General features: G+C 37.2%; 1 protein-coding gene across 1 annotated transcript; it reads right to left on the bottom strand.

Moving 5' to 3' along the window:
• Window positions 1–15,722: 15,722 nt before the first annotated feature.
• Window positions 15,723–16,540, bottom strand: LOC110812035 (copper transporter 5.1). The gene has a single exon (XM_022038693.2). It carries the CDS (start codon window positions 16,380–16,382, stop codon window positions 15,930–15,932), a length of 453 nt encoding a protein of 150 aa, XP_021894385.1. The 5' UTR covers window positions 16,383–16,540; the 3' UTR covers window positions 15,723–15,929.
• Window positions 16,541–23,438: the final 6,898 nt, after the last annotated feature.

Raw genomic sequence — 23,438 nt, 5'->3', positions numbered from 1 at the left:
ATGATGTATTATTTATTGGCATATTAATTTGATCTTTTGTAATATTTTTAAATAGTTAAATTAAACTTTGTATTTTTTATTATTTTAACCTCAAACTTTTAAAATAATTGTTATATCAATTTTTAATTATTAATGGTACTATTAGAAGTATCACATAAATATAAACTTAATATCTAAGATTTGGAGAAAATTATTAAGTCATTGTCCATATCAAATATTACGTGTTTAATAACATAATATTTTATGTATTTTTTTTAATTTTTATAATATAAATTAATACATTTAAGATAATTAGACGAATCTAATATTAAAATTATAAATTCTCAAATTTCAAATTTAGTGTGTGATTATACTCCAAAACCACCAACATAACCCTTGTAACACCCAACTATTTCTTTTTATTTTATTATTATTATTTTAATTTTATTTTATTTATTTTATATAAATATAATTAAGTATTAATATAATATAATTTAATTTAATAATAATAATAATAATAATAATAAAAAGGGGTAAAAATTATTTAGGAATTTAATTGAAAATAATTTTGAAAAAAATGAATGAAAATTTGAGTTTCGAAAATATTTTTGAAAGAAAAATCAGAAACTATGAGTCAAAACGCAATTTAAAAAAATTGTATCACGTAAGTTGTCCGATCAGCAGCCTTGGCCAACCAGGACGCGTCAGGTGACAGATGTAACACCCTAAATTATTATTATTTTATTTTATTTTAATTTTTTGTAATTTTTATATGAATATAATGATTTATTATGTAATAGTATATAGTTTTAATTTAGTTTAATTTAATTAAATAGAAATAATAATAATAATAAGGGATAAAATTATTTTTGGGATTTAATTGAAAACAATTTTGGGAAAAAAAGTGAAAATTTGGGTTCTGGAGATTTTTTAAAAAGAAAATCGAAAACTGGAAATCAAAACGCAATTTAGAAAAATTGAGCCACGTCAGCAGCTCGGTCAGCCCTGGCCAACCAGGACACGCCGCGTGGCAGAGACACTGACGCGGGAGGCCACACGGAAGGGAGCCACGTGGGTGATCCGCGTGCGCGCGATCGAACGGCTGAGATTCGTTCCCGCGCGCACGGACGACCCAGAACAAAAGCGCGTACGGACGACCCAGATTGCACGCGTACGGATGGTGCAGATTGCATCGCGATTAACGGTCCAGATTTATTTTTTATTTAATCGCGATCGAATGGCTCAGATTAAATCGCGATAGATGGCTCATATTAAAAGTAGAAAGTTATAAATAATCTCATCCATACCCAAACCTTAGCCTCGCCGAAAAAGACAGCCCAGCCACTGGAGAACCGATTGTCGTCATCCGCCGCCGCATCGGAGCACTTTTCGGCCGCCAAACGAGGTAAAAATTCTCCCCTTAGCTCGAAATTCGATTCTAAACCCACATGTGGCCAAATCGTAGCCAAAACACCGGCCAATTGGCCGAAAAACGCCGCCGAAGCCCAGCGGCGCCGCTGCGGGCTTTCTCACTTTTTGCCTCCGATGAGGCCCTTCCCTATTCCTGTTCGATGTAATTTTTCCACCATTGTGACCACCGTTCCTTCCTCTACAGGTTGACCGGAGCAAAACACCAAATCGTGACTCGAGTCGGAGAAGCCGCCGCACTAGAAAGCCCCGCCGCCGGTAAGTCTCAGTTTTCTATATTTTTTCGACCCACCGAGGGCCTTGCGTGTGTTTTATCGTAGGAACTGGTACTAGTTTAGCTGAATTCGACCGGAAACGGTCGAAAACAGCCAACCCGAGGCAGATCGCCACCGCGGGCGGTGACGCCGTCGCCGGAGCACGGCGGAGCCGCCGTGCTGGAATTTCAAAATTGGCCGAGTAGGCACTGGGTCTAATTTTGAGTTATTTGGGGACATGTGCAGGTACCGTGAGTGCGTTTCAGTTTCCGAAGAAAAAATTTAGGGAATCTAGGGACTGCCCATAGGCACAGTGAAAAAAAAAATCGATTTTAGACTTCGAATCAGGTAAGGACCCATCACCTTATTTTCTATCATGGGATTAAACTTTAATAAATGATAAAACTGTATTTTATGAATTAAATATATATAAATAATTATTACGGTTGCTAATGGAGCCCCGAATCGGACATATTTATCTGTTAGTTCCTGTTTGATTTATTTTACAGTCTAAATGTAATATAGTATCTGACTTATTTATTCTATGATTTTGAATGCATGAATCACTATTTACTTCATTACGGCTTGATTTTGTGAACCCGATGATATGCTTGCCTTGTTGGATGCTCGTTACTTGTTTAAGTATTCATGATTATGTGAGAAACAAAAAACTAAGAAAAAATAGAAAAGGTATGTGAATTGATAAATGGATAAGTTGACAGCTTCACTAGATATCTTGAGAGATGGTGGACGGACCAGGTCCATAGGGAACCCTACCAGGAACTTTGTCTCATACCGGACGAGGTATGGGGACGGCCCGCTTCACCCTCATACTGGATGAGATATTGAGGTTTATTATTTTGGTGCCCATACCGGACGGGGTATGGAGACTTTAAATATTTTGGCACTCATACCGGACGAGGTATGGGGACGGCCCGCTTCACCTTCATACTGGATGAGATATTAAAGTTTATTATTTTGGTGCCCATACCGGACGGGGTATGGGGACGACCCTAGAATTAAATTGTTAAAGTTAATGGTTTACGTGTAGCGAGGACCCCTATGGATCCCCATGGATATTGGTAGGCTGATAAAAGAGGGAAATTGTTGTTTGATGATTGAAATATAAAAGTATGACATGTGCTATGTTACAGAGTATGTATGAATTCATGATATCTTTGATGTTATTGTTTCCATGGGTCGTTTTCATAAATCTCACCGAGGTAAGTGGACAATAAAGGGTTTTATTATTAATTAACGAATTTGTTAAAAAAATTGTGCTCAATTGGTCGTTTTTGTTTTTCTACCAACTTTTACTTCTGTGACAGTGATATAGTGTGACGTCTTTACTGGGCTAGTGTTGCTCATTCCTTACTTAACCATTTCAGATCAGGAAGACTTGGTTCCCGAGCCCATTCCGCATGAAGACGGCAAGTAGATGCCTAAATATTTTATAGTTTTCCTTATAGTATTTCATTTCTAATATTTCATTTAGTTAACTTATTCTTTCATATTGTTAGTACGTTTCGGTTATTATGTAAGGGATATTAATCAAAACTTTTTATTTCACTTCCGCACTCATAATTTTTATGTACATTTCCTTTTTAATTTCCGGGGCTGTTACAGTTGGTATCAGAGTCGCGTTCCTCGGACTCGTCCCCTACACAATAATACGTAGAGAAATACCAAACCAATAAATCATTACTCAACCCTTCATTGTGAAATGCAGGTGCAGAGACATGAGGAGAGGAAGACCCCCACTAAACCGAGCAGCCCCGGATGGTTTGCTTTGGGAAGATATTGACAGAATATTTGAGATGCTGGAAAGACTCATTGCTGCCCAGCAAGGTCGAGAGGAGAGAAGGGAGCTACCCAACCCTCCCCCACTACCACAGGTTGAGCCACCGCTGCAGTGAGAGGATCCCGAGCTACCCTGGTACGAGCCTGCTCCTCCACAGTACCACCCGATACCACCGCCGTAGTATAATCGATGCTGCAGCCACAGTACTACCCAGCATCGCCACAGTATAATCCAGTGCCCCCACCATACCAGCAAGTGCCACCACAGGGCCCCCCAGTCTATCCTCAGCCCGGCCCAGTCCCTCTTCCACGGGACCCAGCTCCTTCCTTGATTGACCCAGGCTGCGTAGAGAGGTACAGGAGACTGAACCCTTCCACTTTTGTAGGGAAATCCTCTTTTGAAGATGCCCAGTACTGGTTGGCAGAGACAGAGAAGGCTTTCAAGACCCTAGAAGTGGTTCTCGAGCAGAAGGTCACCCTTGCTACCTACATACTGGTGGGAGAAGCAGATCGTTGGTGGGAACTCAAACAGACCACCTTGCCTGTTCCAGTCACTTGGGAACAATTCTTAGCAACCTTTCATGCGGAGTACCTCCCAGAGCACATCCGACATCTAAAGGAGATGGAGTTTGTCCAATTAGTCCAGGAAAATATGACGGTGTCGGAATATGCTCGTAAGTTCCTGGAGTTGGGCTGATACTCTCCTGAGACATTGATGGATAAGGGCAGGAAGGCTAGGAGGTTCCAGTGGGGCCTCCGCCTAGAGATCAAACAACACTTATTTGAACTAGAGCTCAAGACATACTCAGCTGTTCTGGTAAAGGCACAGTTAGTGGAGAGGAGCCTCCACACCCTTCCTCAGTCAACAGGGAGTCACAGACCCTCAGCTCCACCCCGTAGACCAGCACCTACTGCGCCTGTCTAACAGAATAAGAGGCCCAGACCGGTGATCCAGGCTCCCCTTCAGGCTCCAGTGGCAGCACGTGGTAAGATCTGTCAGCACTGCAGCAAGGATCACGGGGACCGACCATGCTACCGCCTCAACAGCACTTGCCGCATATGTGGTAGTGCCCAGCACTATGCGAGAGAGTGCCCGAGGAAACAGAATCAAGGAAGACCTCTTATTCAGAGTAGGGTTTACAACCTCACACAACATAATGCCGATGCTGATCCGGACGTGGTATAGGGTATATACACTATCTGTAACCATATTGCTCATGTTTTATTTGACACTGGTGCATCGCATTCATTTGTTTCACATGTTTTTGCATCCAAATTTAATGTATTACCTGATAAATTTGATTCAATGTTATTTGTGTCTACTGCTGGGGGTGAAACACTATTGGGAGAAGTTGTCTACAGGGCTTGTGCCGTGGAGATAGCAAATAGAAAACTGAGTGTAGACCTAATAGGATTAGACACGGGGGATTTGATGTAATTTTAGGGATGGATTGGCTAGTGGTGTATCACGCCACCATAGATTGCTTTAGCAAGAAGGTTGTATTCAATCCTCCTAATGAAGAGCCATTTACAAATTAATAAAATTATTTAGTACTTATTCATTGATGACAAGTTTTCTTAATTTTCAAGTACCTTAACCTTGTTATTTTCTCTAACTAGGCAAGCCCAAGAAAAAGAATTGTATTCAAGATATTCCGGTAGTCCGAGACTTTTCAGATGTGTTTCCGGACGAACTACCCGAACTGCCAGTGGACAGAGAAATCAAGTTCACCATAGACCTACAACCAGGCACCTAGCCCATTTCGGTTACTCCTTACCGCATGAGCCGCGTTGAGATAGAAGAGCTGAGGAAACAGATCACTGAATTGCAAGACAGTGGTTTTATTAGACACAGTGTGTCCCCTTGGGGTGCTAGAGTCACTTTTGCCAAGAAGGAAGATGGAACGTTGAGACTATGTATTGATTACAGAGGATTGAACAAGGTCACAATCATGAATAAATATCCCCTTCTCAGAATTGATGACCTCTTCGATCAACTGCAAGGTGCGCAGGTCTTCTCCAAAATAGACCTGCGATCAGGTTACCACCAGGTGAAAATAAGGACAGAAGACATCCCCAAGACGGCTTTTCGAAACAAGTACGGACACTATGAGTTCCTGGTCATGCCATTCGGGCTAACCAACGCCCCAGCCATCTTCATGGATCTGATGAACAAGGTTTTCAGGGAATTCTTACATCAATTTGTTATCGTGTTCATCGATGACATCCTGGTCTACTCAAAAAGCAAAGAAGAACATGCTCACCATCTAGTATAGGTTTTACAGGTCCTCAGAAAAAAGAAGCTATATGCAAAGTTGAGTAAGTGTGGATTCTGGCTTGAGCAGACTGCCTTCCTAGGACACATCATATCAAAAGAGGGAGTATCAGTGAATCCCGAAAAGGTTAAAGCGGTACTTGGCTGGGAGAAGTTGACATCAGTTAAAGAAATTCGTAACTTCCTGAAAATGACAAGTTATTATCGCAGGTTCGTCGAAGGATTTTCTAGTCTAGCAGCTCCCCTAACCTGACTCACAAAAAAGAATGTCAAGTTTGAGTGGAATGAGGACTGTGAAAGAAGTTTTTCAGAATTAAAGAAGCGGCTGACCACTGCACCCGTGCTGGCTTTACCGAGTGGATCGGGGGAATATACAGTTCATAGTGATGCCTCCTATCTAGGCCTAGGTTGTGTTCTAATGCAACATGGGAATATCATAGCCTATGGGTCCAGACAGTTAAAGAATCATGAGAAGAATTATGCCACCCATGACTTAGAGCTTGCCACAATCATACACGCCTTGAAAACCTGGCGCTATTATTTATACGGAGAGACCTTTCAAATCTATACTGATCATAAGAGTTTGAAATACATATTAACTCAAAAGGATCTCAACATACATCAGAGAAGGTGGATGGAACTCCTTAAAGACTATGATTGTGATATCTTGTACCATCCGGGTAAGGGCAACGTAGTAGCAGATACTTTTAGTAGGAAAAGTGCAGATGTCTTACCCCATTTGATGGTTTCAGAATGCAGGTAAATTGGGGCCACACAACAGGTTCGACTTCAGGACTTGAAAAGAGGGTCATCTGACCGTTCAGCCCGAGTTAATCCAGAGAATAAGGAAAGCTTAGTCAGTCGACCCTGCCCTAGTAGCCCGCAAGATTGATGCAGAACAGGGAGTGAGTTCAAAATTTCGAGTCTCTACCGATGGGTTACTCCGATTCCAGGACAGGGTGTGTGTCCCGGACGACAGTGAGTTGAAGAGAGACATCATGATGGAGGCCCATAGCTCAAAGTTTTCCATGCATCCCGAAAGTACCAAAATGTACCAAAGCATGCGACCACAGTTTTGGTGGAATGGGATGAAGAGGGACATAGCTGACTTTGTATCTAAATGCTTAGTATGTCAGCAGGTCAAGACAGAGCATCAGCGCCCAGGTGGGTTACTTCAGCCTTTACCGATCCCGGAGTGAAAGTGGGAACATATCACCATGGACTTCGTAACAGGGTTACCCAAGGCACGCTCAAGACATGATGCCATCTGGATAATTGTTGATCGGCTTACTAAGTCTTATCATTTCTTAGCTATCAGAATGACCGATCCCGTAGATAAGTTGGCAAGAATGTATATCCGGAAAATAGTCAGATTGCATGGAGTTCCAGTGACAGTGGTATCCGACAGGGACCCCAGGTTCACTTCTCGATTTTGGAATAGCTTTCAGCAAGCCATGGGAATAAAGCTGTCTCTTAATACTGCCTTCCACCATCAGACTTACAGACAATTAGAAAGGACAATCTGTACACTTGAGGATATGCTCCGAGCTTGTGTCCTTGACTTTGGGGGCCATTGGGACGACCACCTAGCCCTAATAGAATTTGCCTACAACTACCAAACGAGCATTGGCATGGCTCCGTATGAGGTGTTATATGGGCGCCCATGCAGATTGCCGATTTGTTGGAAAGAAGTGAGCAATAAAAAATTTTTCGGCCCGGAGCTGGTAGATGAGACCACATCTAAAATAGTTAAAATCAGAAAGAACATTCAGACAGCTCAGAGCAGACAGAAGAGTTATGCGGACACCCGGAGGAGAGATTTAGCGTTTGAGAAATGCGACCGAATTTTCCTTAAAGTCACCCCTTTCAAGGAAATTAGTAGGTTCGGCAGGAGAAAAAAACTGAACCCCCGATTTACTGGACCATTTGAAGTCTTAGACAGGATCGGTGCTGCTGCCTACAGACTAGCACTGCCTCCAGAGCTCTCCAAGATCCACAATGTGTTCCATGTATCTATGCTACGTAAGTACAACCCGGACCCCTCTAATGTCTTGGCTCATAAACCGCTTCCACTCAAGGAGGACTTATCATATGAGGAAGTTATAGTCGGCATTACGGATCGAAAGAGCATAATACTTTGCAAGGAAAATATCCTTTGTAAAGGTCGTGTGGCAGAACCACACGCTAAGGAAGGCTACCTGGGAGCTAGAATCAGACTTTAGAACCCAGTATCCCCATTTGTTCGATCAAGAGTAAGAGGTAAATTTGAGGGATCAAATTTCTTTAAGGGAGGGAGAGTTGTAACACCCCCAATTATTATTATTTTTATTAATATTATTTTATTTAATTTTAATTTTTTGTATTTTTATATGAATATAATGATTTATTATGTAATAATATATGGTTTTAATTTAGTTTAATTTAATTAAATAGAAATAATAATAATAATAATAAAAATGGACAAATTTATTTTTGGGATTTAATTGAAAATAATTTTGAAAAAAAAAGGTGAAAATTTGGGTTCTGTGGTGTTTTTGAAAAGAAAATCGAAAACCGAGGGTCAAAACGTAATTTAAAAAAATTACACCACGTTAGCAGCCCCGACCAACCAAGACACCCCGCGTAGCATAGACGCTGATGTGGGAGGCCACGTGGAAAGGAGTCTGGTGGGCAATCCGCGTACGCGCAATCGAACGGCTGAGATCCGTTCTCGTGCGCACGGACGGCCTACATCAAAAGCGCGTACGGACGGCCCATATTGCACACGTACAGACGGTCCAGATTGAATCGTGCACAGACGGCTTATATTGCATTGCGATGAACGGTCTAGATTCATTTTCTATTTAATCGCGATCGGACAGCCCAGATTAAATCGCGATGGACGGCTCAGATTAAAAGCGGAAGATTATAAATAATCTCATCCACACCCATACCCTAACCCTAGCCGCCAGACCCCTCGCCGGAGAAGATAGCCCAGCCACCGGAGAACCGACTGCCGCCACCGGCCGCCACACCGGAGCACTTTCCGACCGCCAAACGAGGTAAAAATTCTCTCCTTAGCTCGAAATTTGATTCTAAACCCACATGTGGCCAAATCAGAAAAACAATGGCTAATTGACTGAAAAACACCGCCGAAGCCAAGCGGCGCCGCTGCAGTTTTTCTCGATTTTTGCCTCCGATGAGGCCCTTCCCGATTCCCGTTCGATGTAATTTTTTCACCATTATGATAACCGTTCCTTCCTCTACAGGTTGACCAGAGCAAAACACCAAATCGCGACTCGAGCCGGAAGAGCCACCGCACTGGAGAGCCCCGCTGCCGGTAAGTCTCGGTTTTCTGTATTTTTTCGGCCCACCGAGGGCCTTATGTGTGTTTTCTCGCAGAAACTGGTGCTAATTTGGCTGAATTCGACTGGAAACGGCTGAAAACAGCCAATTGGAGGCGGATCACCGCCACGGGTGGCGATGCTGTTGCTGGAGCACGGCGGAGCTGCCGTGCCAGAATTCTGAAATTGGCCGAATAGGCTCTGGGTCTAATTTTGAGTTATTTGGAGACATGTGCGGGTACCATAAGTGCGTTTTAGTTCCTGGAGAAAAAATTCAAGGAATTTAGGGACTGCCCGTAGGCGCAGTGAAAAAAAAGAAACCGATTTTAGACTTCGAATCAGGTAAGGACCCCTCACCTTATTTCCTATTACGAGATTAAAGTTTAATAAATGATAAAACTGTATTTTATGAATTAAATATATATACATAATTATTACGATTGCTAATGGAGCCCCGAATCGGACATATTTCTCTGTTAGTTCCTGTTTGATTTATTTTACAGTCTAAATGTAATATAGTATCTGAATTATTTATTCTATAGTTTTGAATGCATGAATCACTGTTTACTTCATTACGGCTTGATTTTATGAACCCGATGATATGTTTGCCTTGTTGGATGCTCGTTACTTGTTTAAGTATTCATGATTATGTGAGAAACAGAAAACTAAGGAAAAATAAAAAAAGTATGTGAATTGATAAATGGATAAGTTGACAGCCTCACTAGATATCTTGAGAGATGGTAGACGGATCAGGTCCATAGGAAACCCTACCGAGAACGTTGTCTCATACCGGACGGGGTATGGAGACTTTAAATATTTTGGCGCTCATACCGGACAGGGTATGGGGACGACCCGCTTCACCATCATACTGGACGGAGTATTGAGGTTTATTATTTTGGCACCCATACCGGACGGGGTATGGGGACGACCCTGAAATTAAATTGTTAAAGTTAATGGTTCACGTGTAGTGGGGACCCTATGGATCCCCATGGATACTAGTAGGCTGATAAAAGAGGAAAACTGTTGTTTGATTATTGAAATATAAAAGTATGACATGTGCTATGTTACAGAGTATGTATGAATTCATGATATCTTTGATGTTATTGTTTCCATGGGTCGTTTTCATAAATCTCACTGAAGTAAGTGGACAGTAAATGGTTTTATTATTAATTAACGAATTTGTTAAAAAAAGTTGTGCTCCATTAGTCGTTTTTATTTTTCTACCAACTTTTACTTCTGTGACAGTGATATAGTGTGACGTCTTTACTGGGCTAGTGTAGCTCATTCATTACTTAACCATTTCAGATCAGGAGGACTTAGTTCCCGAGCCCATTCCGTAGGAAGATGGCGAGTAGATGCCTAAATATTTTATAGTTTTCCTTATAGTATTTCATTTCTAGTATTTCCTTTAGTTAACTTATTCTTTTATATTGTTAGTATGTTTCAATTATTGTGTAAGGGATATTAATCAGAACTTTTTATTTCGCTTTCGCACTCATAATTTTTATGTACATTTCCTTTTTAATTTCCGAGGCCGTTACAGCAGAGATGCTGACGCGGGAGGCCACGCAGGAGAGAGCCACGTAGGTGATCCGCGTGCGCACGATCGAAGTCCAGCGGCTCCGCCGCGGCATCCCTTGATTTTTGCCTCCGATGAGGCCCTTTTCGGTTCCCGTTCGATGCAATTTTTACACCACTATGATCATCATCCTTTTCTCTACAGGTTGATCGGAGCAAAACATTAAATCGTGACTCGCGTCGGAGAAGCCGCCGCACCCGAGAGCTCTGCCGCCGGTAAGTTTCAATTTTTCGTGATTTTTTTGCCCACCGAGGGCTCTAGGGTTGTTTTATTACAGGAACTAATGCAAGTTTGGCCGAATTTGGCAGAAAACGGCCAACCCAAGGCCGATCGCCGCCGCGGATGGCGGTGCCGTCGCCAGAGCACGGCGGAGCTGCCGTGCCGAAATTCTGATATTGGCCGAAAAAGGGCCCTGGGTCTGATTTGGAGTTTTTTGGGATACGTGTAGGTACCGGTAGTGCGTTTCAGTTTTTCGAAAAAATTTCAGAAAATTTAGGGACAGCTCGTAGGCACATTATAGAGCCGATTTCAAATCCCGAAACAAATAAGGATTTCTCACCCTATCTCCTATCACAGTATTAAAGCTCAATAAATAATAAAACGGTATTTTGTGAATTAATAGATATGTATAGTTAATTAAGGTTGTTAATGGAGCTCGAGTCTGATATATTTTCGGTCAGTTGCTGTTTTAGTTATTTTACAGTTTTAAATGCATTATAGTATCTGATCTATTTATTTTATGGTTTTGAATGCATGAATCACTATTTACTTCATTATGGCTTGATTTTGTGAATACGATGATATGCCTGCCTTGTTGGATGCTCGTTACTGGTTTAAATATTCATGATTATGTGAGAAACAGAAAACTAAGAAAAAAATAAAAAATGTACGTAAATTGATAAATAGATAACGTGGACAGCCTGACTAGATATCCTGAGAGATGGTGGACGGACCGGATCCGTAGGGAACCCTACCGGGAATGTGGTCTCTCATATATACGGGGTATGGAGACCTTATGTATTTTGGCACCCATACCAGACGGGGTATGGGGACGGCCCATTTCACCCTCATACCGGACGGGGTATTGAGGTTTATAGTTTTGGCGCCCATACCGGACGAGGTATGGGGACGGCCCTGGAATCAGGTTATTAATATTAATGGTTCACGTGTAGTAGGGACCCCCTATGGATCCCCATGGATACTAGTAGACTGGTAAAAGAGGAGAATTATTGTCTGATTATTGAAGTGGAAAAGTATAACAGGTGTTATGTTACAAAGTGTATATGATTTTATGATGGTTATAATGTTATTGTTTTCATATGTTATTTTCATGAATCTCACCGAGGTAAGTGGACAGTAAAGGTTTTTATCATTAATAAATGAGTTTGTTATAAATTATGCTCAATTGGTCGTTTTTATTTTCTACTAACCTTTACTTCTATGGCAGTGAGATAGTGTGATGTCTTTACTGGGCTAGTGTAGCTCATTCCTTACTTAACCATTTCATATCAATAAGATGTGGTTCCTGAGCCCGTTCCACAGGAAGACAGTGAGTTAGACGCCTAAAGATTTTATAGTTCTATTTAAGTTTTTATTTCGAATATTTCTTTTAATTAGCTTATTCTTTCATACGTTGAATACGTTTATGTTTATTGTGTAAGGGACGTTAATCAGAATTTTTATTTCGCTTCCGCATTTAAAAATTTTAATGCATACATCTTCATTTAAATTTCTGGGGCCGTTATAGGATGAGATTTGATAAATAGATAAGATGACAGCCTCACTAGATATCCTGGGAGATGGTGGACGGACCGGGTTCATAGGGAACCCTATCGTGAACGTTGTCTCATACCAGATGAGGTATGAAGACTTGGTCATTTGGCGCCCATACCGGACGGGGTATAGGGACGACCCACTTCACCCTCATACCGGACGGGGTATTGAGGTTTATTGTTTTGGCGCTCATACCGGACGGGGTACGGGGACGGCCTTGTAATTAAGTTTGTTAAGGGGAATGGTTCACGTATAGCAGGGACCCCTATGGATCCCCATGGATACTAGTAGGCTGATAAAAAATGGCAATTGTTGTTTGATGATTTGAATATAAAAGTATAATATGTGCTATGTTACAGATTATATATGAATTCATGATATTTATAATGTTATTGTTTCCATAGGTTGTTTTTATAAATCTTACTGCGATAAGTAGACGGTAAATGGTTTGATTATTGATAAATGAATTTGTTTAAAATTTGTGCTCCATTAGTTATTTTTGATTTTTTACCAACCTTTACTTCTGTGACAGTGATATAGTGTGATGTCTTTACTAGGCTAGTGTAGCTCATTCCTTATTTAACCATTTCAGATCAGGAGGACCAGGTTCCCGAGTCCAATCCACAAAAAGACGGCGAGTAGATACTAGATACTTTATAGTTTTCTTTATTTTTCTCATTTCTCGTATTTCCTTTAGAGAACTTATTCAGTGATATTGTTTAGTACTTTTAAGTTATTGTGTAAGGGATGTTAATCTTAATCTTTTATTTCGCTTCTGCACTCAGATTATTATATGTATTTCCTTTTGAATTTTTGGGGCCGTTACAACCCACATGTCAAAATTCCCATCATGAGCAAATCCCATTTCCTCATTTTAGACCATCATTTATTTCTTTAGAAACTTGAGAAAAATTTAGAAATTTTTTACTTCAAAAATAATGAAACAAGGTACACTTACCAAGTGTAAAAACTTCTCAACTATAGCTAAAAATTTAATTTTGAAACTTTATCCAATCTTCTTTTCCTACTGTTTCTAGGTATCTAAATAAAAATAATTGATGGTGATAAAGCAACCAAAGGAAAAATGAGGGCAAAAAATTAAAAAATTCTTACACCTTATTTTTCTTATAAATAAAACTTATTTTTCTTTGACATCTCTCTTTATACATTTGTCTTTTTTTCATTCTCTTATCTTTGTCAATCTTTATACTTTCTCTTCCTCGCACAAGACCGATCAATTTTTTTTCCAGATCTAATCAATAAATAATAATTTAAACAAAAAAAATCAATAAATTCTTATGAGCCTTAAAAGATGTTAAAAAGGAGAAATTTTTTTTAGAAAAAAAAACTATAAAGATGGAGTTGCTATAAAGGTATGAAGGGATCTTCCCCATAATGCATAGCTCGAAATTGATAGGTTCAATAATTACGGGTGCACGATGTTAGAACTTAAGAAAATAATAAAAATAAGAATAAACTAAATGGAAAATAGAAGAAAAATATATGTATATATATTGATATGAATTTTTCAGTTAACTAACCAACCTTTAAGAATAAATTACAATTAAAAAAAAGTTTTCATTAATTATATATAAATTAAGTTCAACTCTTATCGTCTTCTTAAATAATAGGTAAAATTTTTATAGATAAAGTTCAATACTTTATGTCTTTTTAAATGATAGATAAAATTTGACATTTATCAGCTTCATAGGTTAAGTCCTTTAACTTTCAACTTGTTATTTTAAAATCATAAAAGATGAGTCATAATATATGCATAATAGAATTTTATCTTATAAGTCTTATGACTGAGTATTATATCTAAATTTATATCAATTAAGCTAATAGGAATTGACTTAAGTTTAAAGCCCATTCAAAATACATTGAAGAAAATATGATTATATATTTCTTACTCTAACCCACGTAAATAACATAGTTATGAATTGTTATTTAATGTTTCATGTATAGTTAGGGAGGCTATGATGAGGAGATATCATCATAAGATTTCATGTTGCTATTGAAAATGATTCTCTCATATCAAATTCCATAACCTTTAAGTAATATGTTAAAGTAAGATTTTGTATTCTCTTAATAATTTATTGTATCCTAATTTAATCGTAAACATCTACCATTAGTTACAATAATTCGTACCCATTTCTCTTATTGTTGTACACTAGTGACATTTTTAAATGCTTTGAATTATAATTGTTTTTATATATTTAGATTATAGTTAAATTTTTATGTATAGAAATATATCAATTTTATAAAATTAAAATATGATAAAATAATAATAAAAAATATATATATATATATATATAATTTTTTTTCATGTGATCTTTTTTTTTTTTAATCTAATTATTTATTGTTGTTAATCAGTATGTTATGAAATTATTATTGTTATTATAAAACGATTTGAACTTTAAGAAGCACTTCATGTTGGAAAGACATGGTAAAAGAGTAAACAAACAGATACATGAATATATATTTTACGTCAAATGATTTTGACAACCATTTCGAGATTTTCTTTTATATTTCTTTTTTTTTTTTTTTTTTTCTCTTTCAATTTCTAAATCATCAGGGTACATTTCTGGTTATGTTATTATATATTATTTAATGTTATTGTTATCAAGATTATGATAACTAAATTATATTTAATATTGTCAATTTTTTTTACTTTTTCATTAAATTTAAATTGGGCCATTAAAATCCATAATACATCTTTTTACTAGGATGATCATACCGATCTAACAGCAGAATCAAGATACAAACATCAAAGTAATACCAACCTTTTTATAGAGAGTTTTAAGAAGAGTGATTTTGTGTGAAAAAAAAATTCTCTTGAGAAACTTCCCTCCCGGTAAATGCAAAGTTAAAGATATTTTGAGAGAACTTTGCTTAGTTCTTCCGAAAGTAGGAACACCGAACAAAATACACAGAGGATTAGTAATGGAGATTACAGACAGAAATTTTTGTTTTGAATTTAAAAGAAAGCTAATTGGGGCTTTTTTAAGTTTAGTAGAAATGACAGAGAGGCAGTACTCAGGATCCAGAGTATGCTAGTCTCTTTACGGTTGGTTAGTTAAAAGGAGATCAAGTTGTGAAGTCAAAAAAACTCTTGAGAATGAGTATCTATCTTATATATATGTATGTATCTTGTTTGTTTTCAGAGAATGAGTATCTATCTTCCCAAAAATTGATTGTGATGGACGATTAAATTTACCAATTCTAAATGTTTTCAGATTATGATTTGCCCACACCTCAATACTAATTTGTTTGTTAATTTTAAATTTAATTAAATTAACTAAAATAATTGCTTCTCTGAAAGGAATTATCTCCTGAATTCCCAAAACATATCTGTTCCCAACTACATCACAAATTGAGATTTCAACATTGTTTCTTTAGCTTTCCAAACACAAAACTACATAATAGATAATTTGCACATACAAACATAAATACCATAACATATATATAACAAAACAGATGAATCCTCGCCTCCGTCTCAATTTCCATTTTCTTTTTCCTCAAGCACAAGCGCAAGGATTATCAACAATCACCACCGTTTCCTGATCATCGGGGCTCCGGAACGCCAAGTATCCGATCGTCAGCCCAAAAACGATGGCCAAGAACACGCCTCCATTAAACGACATGACAGCCAGCATCAACATGTAACCCAGCGATGCGTTGATCCCGAAAAGCAAGGCTCCGAAGACCTTCACCGGCGACCACCATTTATCTCCTCCGGCCACGGCAGTCTTATGCAGGAGAGGCGCTTCAACCGGCGCTCCCGGAGATACTTTCTTCGCGGCAACCGCGTAGCGAATCAATTTCAGCCGGCGATCTTCCAGGAACTGGTAGAAAGCGGCGGCGAGTAGGCAGGCGAGTAAGGTGAGCGCGTAGCCGAGCCATGAATCGGTTTGCCAGGAGCTGAAGAAGAGGGTCACCCTCCGGCCCCAATAAAAGGTCATGTGCATCATCTTGTAGTTGTAATTTTTAGATCTGAGATTTTAAAAAATGGGAAATGGAGAGGAGATGCTGAGAGGAAAGTGAGGAAGAAGAAAGAATCCCCAGAGAGGGTGGGGATTTTAATAAGCCTGATGTTCTTTCTTTCTTTTTTTTGGTTTTTGGTTTTTTCAAATAAAAAAATTATTTTTGTTAAAAGGGTGATGTAATGATATTGTGGGAGGAGTAATGGAGTACAATTTTCCAGGGGTGTAGTACAGTCGATTTACGAGATGGGTATATTAAGTTACGAAATTGCCCCCCCAAAAATTTGATAAATATAACTTATGCCATTTTTAATTGATTATTTCTTTTTTTTTTGGAATAAAATAATTGAGGAGAGTTTATAACACCATTTTTTGTGCGTAAAATTTACTAAAAATGGAGAGGAAACAAAATGAGAAGAAAATAGAAATTCCAAAAAATATATAAAAAAGAAGAAGAAGAAGAAGAAATGTATACTAATGGAATAAAACAGAAACAAAATTTCTAACACTAGGTTTGGGTAAGCATTAGCAGATTGATAAGAAAAAAAAAACAAAACAAAACAAAAGAAAATGGTTTTAAAACGAAATATATATATAAATATATTTGGATAATTAAAAATTTAGAAAAAAACTTACTATTGTAATATCTTATTTAGTTTAAATAAAATAAAATGATTAATGGTAAAACAAATAGTAAATATATTAGGTAGTAATATTTGTTTTCTTTACTATTTACTTTTTTTTTTTTTTTCTTTTGTCCAAACAAGAAAAGTAAGCATCCCATCATTTCCTTTTTCTTTTCCTCTGCTTTTTTTTTTAATTCCAACATAGTGCAAGCCATTTCCTTTATTTTTTTTAAAAAAAAATGTTAGAAGTTACGAAAATTCGAAGATATTTCAGACACCTTGTCTAAGGCCTTTTTAATGGGTTAGCCCTGGACGGGTATCCCATTAGCGTCAATTTGGTAGGCGACTATAGTGAAACATCAAGATAATAGTTGTAAAATTTTAGAAACAAAACTCATAGATTTCAGGACCTTTATGAAGAAGAACCATTAAATTTGGTCAAACGTTTGACTCATATCATACTTCAGCATAAATCATCCTAATTTTTCTTGTTTGAGTTCATGGGTGATGATTTAATTTTTTTAGATATGCCTAGATTTGATAAAAGTTGACTGGTTGGGAGATAAGAGATGGTCTAGTAAGGGAGATATCCTATTAGCTAGAATTTTCTATAATCTTATAACTAACATTACATAAAAAGATTGGTCTATAGCATTGTATTTTGTGAGGGTCCAAAATTTTAGAAATGAGAAATAAAGTTGTTGGGTTGAGTTGTTTCAACAAATATCCCGAGTGAAAGAAAACCTAGAGATATGAGATAATATATGTCTTTTATAGTTTTCAATAAGCTTTAGAAAAAAATGAAGGAATTTCATCAAGCCTAAGGCCCTTTGAATATGATGTTGAGCAAGGCTTGATAAATTTCTTGTTCTCAGGGTATGACACTTAAATGATCATGTTCACTTTGTGTGTTGGGAGAAAAATTTAGGATGGAAGTTAGTTAGGAAAGATGGGACGAGAGGATGTGTATAAAGTTTGAAATTGATATCTAAAATAAGAACAAATTTCTTTAAACTTCAATAGTCTATATGATCTTGTTCAGTAGTAATATAAGTAAGATTTTTCCTTTTTGTAATGGTTGCATTTAAATGAAAATAAGTTGTGTTTCTATCCCTTTTTCGCATCCATTTATCTTTAGACTATTACTTCAAATAGGCTTTTTGTGAGGTGTATAGTTTATGCAAATGAATTTGCAAATAAATCTCCTTATCTTTATTAAAGGCAATTGGTGCTAATTGTAAAACATGTTCAAAATATTATTGAGTTTGAGTTATAAAATTTTGGAGCTTACGATAGTATTTGAAAGACCATTATTTGAGCAAGGGATGTACCATTTTGAGTTTTTAGCATAACTAATGGTTTTTGGGACCAAGTATTCGAGTATATCCACTCTGTAAATCAGAAGTACACATGCAGCGTCCTTTAGCCATGTATTTCCAAACTTAAATTTTATTCTAGTTTAGATAGTGGGGTAATCCCCATTTAAGTAAACTAATAAGGGAGTATTGTCTGAGAATGTAGCAGCGCAATTATAAACTAAAGTTATAGGGAATAATAGTTACTATGATTAATTACTGAGAACCCAGCCCAATTTGGCCCCAATATTGATAACTTCCACATTTTTATTAAAATCTGTATAAGGGTTACCCTTAAACCCTTGATGAATAAGGGCAAGATTGGTTAATAGTTCTTCGAAGTGCAATTTAGATAAGCTTGATATGCTTTTAGAGTTAATTTTTTAATTTGAATCAAGAATATCATTCAAATCCCTGAAAATTAGCCAAAGAAGATTGTGAGCTTAGGCAATACTATTAAGGGAGTCCTTAAGATATGTTTTTGGCTTGGATAGGGGGAACCATAAACTCTGGTACATAGCCAATCTTTGGATATAGTGAGATGCTAAATAAAAACATAAATTAGACAAAAAGAGATATGTATTATCTAAAAATTTAATGACATATTCCAATGTAAGTAAAGCCTTCCTCGAGTTCCATAAGGTGGTGGACATATAAAATTAAAGAATTAAAATTTTGGCATAATCATGTAGTTCGATTAATCTGATTGTGTTTGAGATAAAGAAAAGATAAGGATGGACTTTATGTATTAGGGCTTTAAAAGCCTTACTGTCAAGGCTTGGCTAAGGCCACGACTGTTGGCTTTTGAAAGCTTCATGAAGAAGAAAAAGGTTATTGGCTTACCATTGGAGCAATACATTTAGTAATTTAAGTAGGGGACTGTAGGGTAATTGTGGGTTGTCAAAGTACAGTCTTAGCAGTTGAGGATGTTGTCCTTGAAATAGGTTTTGTCTTTTAAGTCGCCGAGGCACATGGCTAATTGAGTAGCAAGGATGGTTGGTTGAAAATCGTAAAAGGGCTAGAAGGGGAAAGGAATACGTTAGTATGTATTGAGTTGAGTCTTTTTTAGTGAAGGACTAGTAGTAGTCTGTGGCCTTGCTCTTTTTAGGCTTCTGGTTGAGGATCGAGATGGTGATGTAATAAGCCTAAAGGATTTTGGGAGATAATAAGACTAGGGTCGTTATGTTTGAGGGTCATTGAGTGGTGGGAAAAGTATATGGTGAGATGGGTATAATTAGTGGGGAACCCTTAGTAGATAAGGTCTTAGTAATAAGAGCTACAACAAGGCTAAATATAGTTGTGGTGAGCTACGCATCAACGGGCTATGGTTGATGAGTTGGAATAAGAAGAGATGATGGCGAGATAAACAATGAGGAGGATGGCATTGATGTAGAAGAAAGTTAAAGTTGAAATCAATTTTGATGCTTAAGTAATCGAACTAGTGGCCAGATTCGCTTGTGAGCTCTATATCTTATACCTTGGCAAGAGATTACTAATTTGAGCAGCATTATGAGTGTTCATCATGTCGATAAGTAGGTCCTTAACTTTACACCATAATAAACCAATATATAAATCCTCCTGATTCATAACTATACTATGGAAACAAGGTTTCAGTATAAGAGGCTTGTCTTTAATAAACCAGACCCCTCAATTCGAAGCAATGTACTTAAACACAAGATGTACAAAAAAGAAATAGATTTGGTCTAGGCCCTTATATTTCAACTATTTGATGTTACTTCCAGATATTCTGGAGAATTTGGTCACGATAAAGGAGGATATAGTTAGAGGGGAGAGAATTTTCTCAATTAATGAACTAGATCATTTATTTGGCAAGGCCTTCGGGTCTGTAATTAAATATAGATTTTTATGTGTTAACTGAATAACTTGCTGAATTTTAATTACAAATTCTCGAGTGACATCATACATATCAAAGTATAAACAAACACAACACTCAATAGAATTGTAGATAAATATTGGGCGCATACACTAAACACAAAAGTAGACACATAACTAAAAGCATATAAACATAAAGGAGACCAAGAAAAAATTGAAAAGACAAACACAACAACAAAGACGATACTAGAGCTTAGCTAGTGATTAGACTACATTTCAAAAGAAAAGTAGCTATAATTGTCTTGTAAACACTTATCTACTAACGAAAAGGAAGATAAGAACAAAAGAATGCGATAAAATAATTATTGAAAATGGTGGACTATAAAACAAAAGAGAGAAGTGTTAAGGAGGTGCATACATCGACTTTGGCTTCATTTTTGTTGGTTGGATATTTTGGCTATATGTTATAAGGTATACAAAATCATATAGAAAGAGATTCACTCCTTAAAGAGACACATAGTTTTATTCATGTTCGAGAGAGAAAACTCAATACCATACACCTTTTTGAGTTTATATGAAATCAAATTTTTTAGTTTCTGGATGTCTTTTTTAGTTCCATAAAATCAAGAAAATCATGAGGATAAATAAAAAAAAAAAAAACTCATTTAATGATAACTTTCGTGTTTTCCATCACATGTTTATATCTTTCTTATTAAAAAATACAAGACATTTGCACTGGACAAAGTTTCACGAAAGAAATCCTATCGAGTATAAACTAATCATAACGGAACTTAAGCAAATGAATATTTTATGTAATTGTTATAGTTATCTTTTTCACTTAACATGAAATGTAAGCTTCATATAAGAATTCAATGATTAAGTCAATTTAATTAACTTTATTACCATTTTTGTATATAAAAAATCCATTAATTTATTTAAGTTCAGTTGGATGTAAAGATATAAATATTTTTGAGCCAATTTGTAAATTAAGTTAATAATTAGTATTAATTTAGTTTTTAATATTGAAAATATTATTCTAACATATATAATGATCTTATAGAGTACATCTTTTTATTGATTTTAGGTAGAGTTTAGAGAAAAATGATATGTCTCAACCTAATAGTTATTTATGCTATTTTCTACTTTTAAGAATCAATTTCAAATTTTATTTATATAAATTCACTGTATATTACGTAATTATAAAAAAAAAATTAAGAGTTTAAAAACATTACAACATTGAGTTTTTTTAAATGTTTATATTTTTTTCTACGATTTGAATTTTTTGAGAATGCATTTTATATGAATTATTTTATATTAAATTAAACTAATGTATGGTGAATACGAATAGTCTGGACTGGTAACCCAGAAGGTGAAATATTATTAATATCAGTTCATAAAATTAATATATTATTATAATAATAAAGAAAAAAAAAAAGTTAAAAGAGTAGTATCCAAGAAGCGGCAAAAAGATGGATTGAAAGTACAAAATGCTTCATAAAGTACAAACCGCTATTACTTTGTAGTAGTACAACCAGGGAGAAAGATGCGGACAAAATTGGGGTTTTGGTTTGCATGGAAAAATGAAAATCAGATTTTATTTTTCCAAAAACCACTGATTAAATAATACATTTCTACCCTGATATAAATTTTTTTTATTTTACTTATTTACAAGAAATTTCGCAACTTATTTTTATTACTTTATTTATTAACAAATTGATTACTTAGAACTTACTAAAAATGAAATATATATATATATGTTTAATTTCATTTGAATGTTTCTATATTCGCAAGAATCTATGTAACACCCATTAATTTTATTATTTTTATTGTTAATTTTTAATTTATTTTATTTAGTTTATTTTAATTTAATTTAATAAAAATAAAAATAATAATAATAATAAAATTGGGTAAAAATATTATTTGGATTTAATTGAAATTGATTTTGTACAAAAATGGATGAAAATTTGGATTCTGAGAGTATTTTTGAAAAGAAATTCAGAAACCGGAGGGTCAAAACGCAATTTAGAAAAAAATATGACCCGTCAACGCCACATCAGTAGCCATGTCAGCGGCCCAGTCAGCAGCCCTGGCCAACCAGGACCTGCCGCGTGGCAAGGCCACGCCGACCCGGGAACGGGCCACGTGGGCGATCCGCGTGCGCGCGATCGGACGGCCCAGATGCGTCCCCGTGCGCACGGACGGCCCAGATCAAGCATGTGCACGGACGGCCCAGATTCAATCAAGTACGGACGGTCCAGATTTAATCGCGATGGACGGCCCAGATTTAATCCAAATTAAATCGCGATCGAACGGCCCAAATTAAATCAAGATAGACGGCTGTGATTAAAAGGCAAAGGGTATAAATAAACCCTTCACACCTGACCACAAAAACCCTAGCCGCCAGCCCTCGCCGGAGAAGACGAACCAGAAGCCAGAAGAGCCGGCCGCCGCCACCCGCCGCCGCACCGGGGAGTTTTCCGACTGCCGATCGAGGTAAATTTCATACCCCGGCTCGTTTTTCAATGTTGAGTTCCCCTGTGGCCAAATCGGAGCCAAACTCCCGGCCAAACGGCCGGAAAACACGGCCGAAACCCAGCGGCGCCGCCGCGCCCCTCCTCAGTTTTTGCTTCCGATGAGGCCCTTCCCGGCCTCCGTTTGATACAATTTTTATATCACCGTGATCACCATTCTTTTCTCTACAGGTTAATCGGAGCCAAATCATCAAAACACGAACCACGTCGGAGAGCCGCCGCACCCGAGAGCACCGCCGCCGGTAAGCTTCGGTTTTTCGTAATTTTTTGGCCCCCCGAGGGTCCTAGGGTTATTTTATCGCAGGAACCGATGTAAGTGTGGCCGAATTCGGCCGGAAACGGCCAACCCGAGGTGAATCGCCGCTGCAAACGGCGACGCCGTCGCCGGAGTCGCCGTGCCGGAATTGCGATATTGGCCGAAAGGGGCCTTGGGTCTAATTTGGGATTTTTTGGGACACGTGCAGGTACTAGTAGTACATTTCAGCTCCCCGAGAAAAATTCAAGAAAAATTAGGGACAGCCTGTAGGCGCACTGTAGAGCCGTATTCAGACCCCGAAAAATAGAGTATCGCAGTACGGCAGCAATTGTACGCGAATTGCAGTGGATCATAACTTTATTGCAGGATTTTGGTGTCAAGATTTCAACTCCTATTTCTCTTTAGTGTGATAACCAGATAATTTTACATATTACTGCCAATCA

Source organism: Carica papaya, chromosome 7 (assembly GCF_054855325.1).
Source record: "Carica papaya isolate Zhongbai chromosome 7, ASM5485532v1, whole genome shotgun sequence".
NCBI classification, from domain to species: domain Eukaryota; kingdom Viridiplantae; phylum Streptophyta; class Magnoliopsida; order Brassicales; family Caricaceae; genus Carica; species Carica papaya.
The sequence above is the reverse complement of the archived record's forward strand: the minus strand, read 5'-3'. Positions and strand labels throughout refer to the sequence as shown.

Coding starts and splice junctions, on each gene's coding strand:
- LOC110812035 (XM_022038693.2), bottom strand. CDS start 16,382: ATGATGCACATGACCTTTTATTGGGGCCGGAGGGTGACCCTCTTCTTC.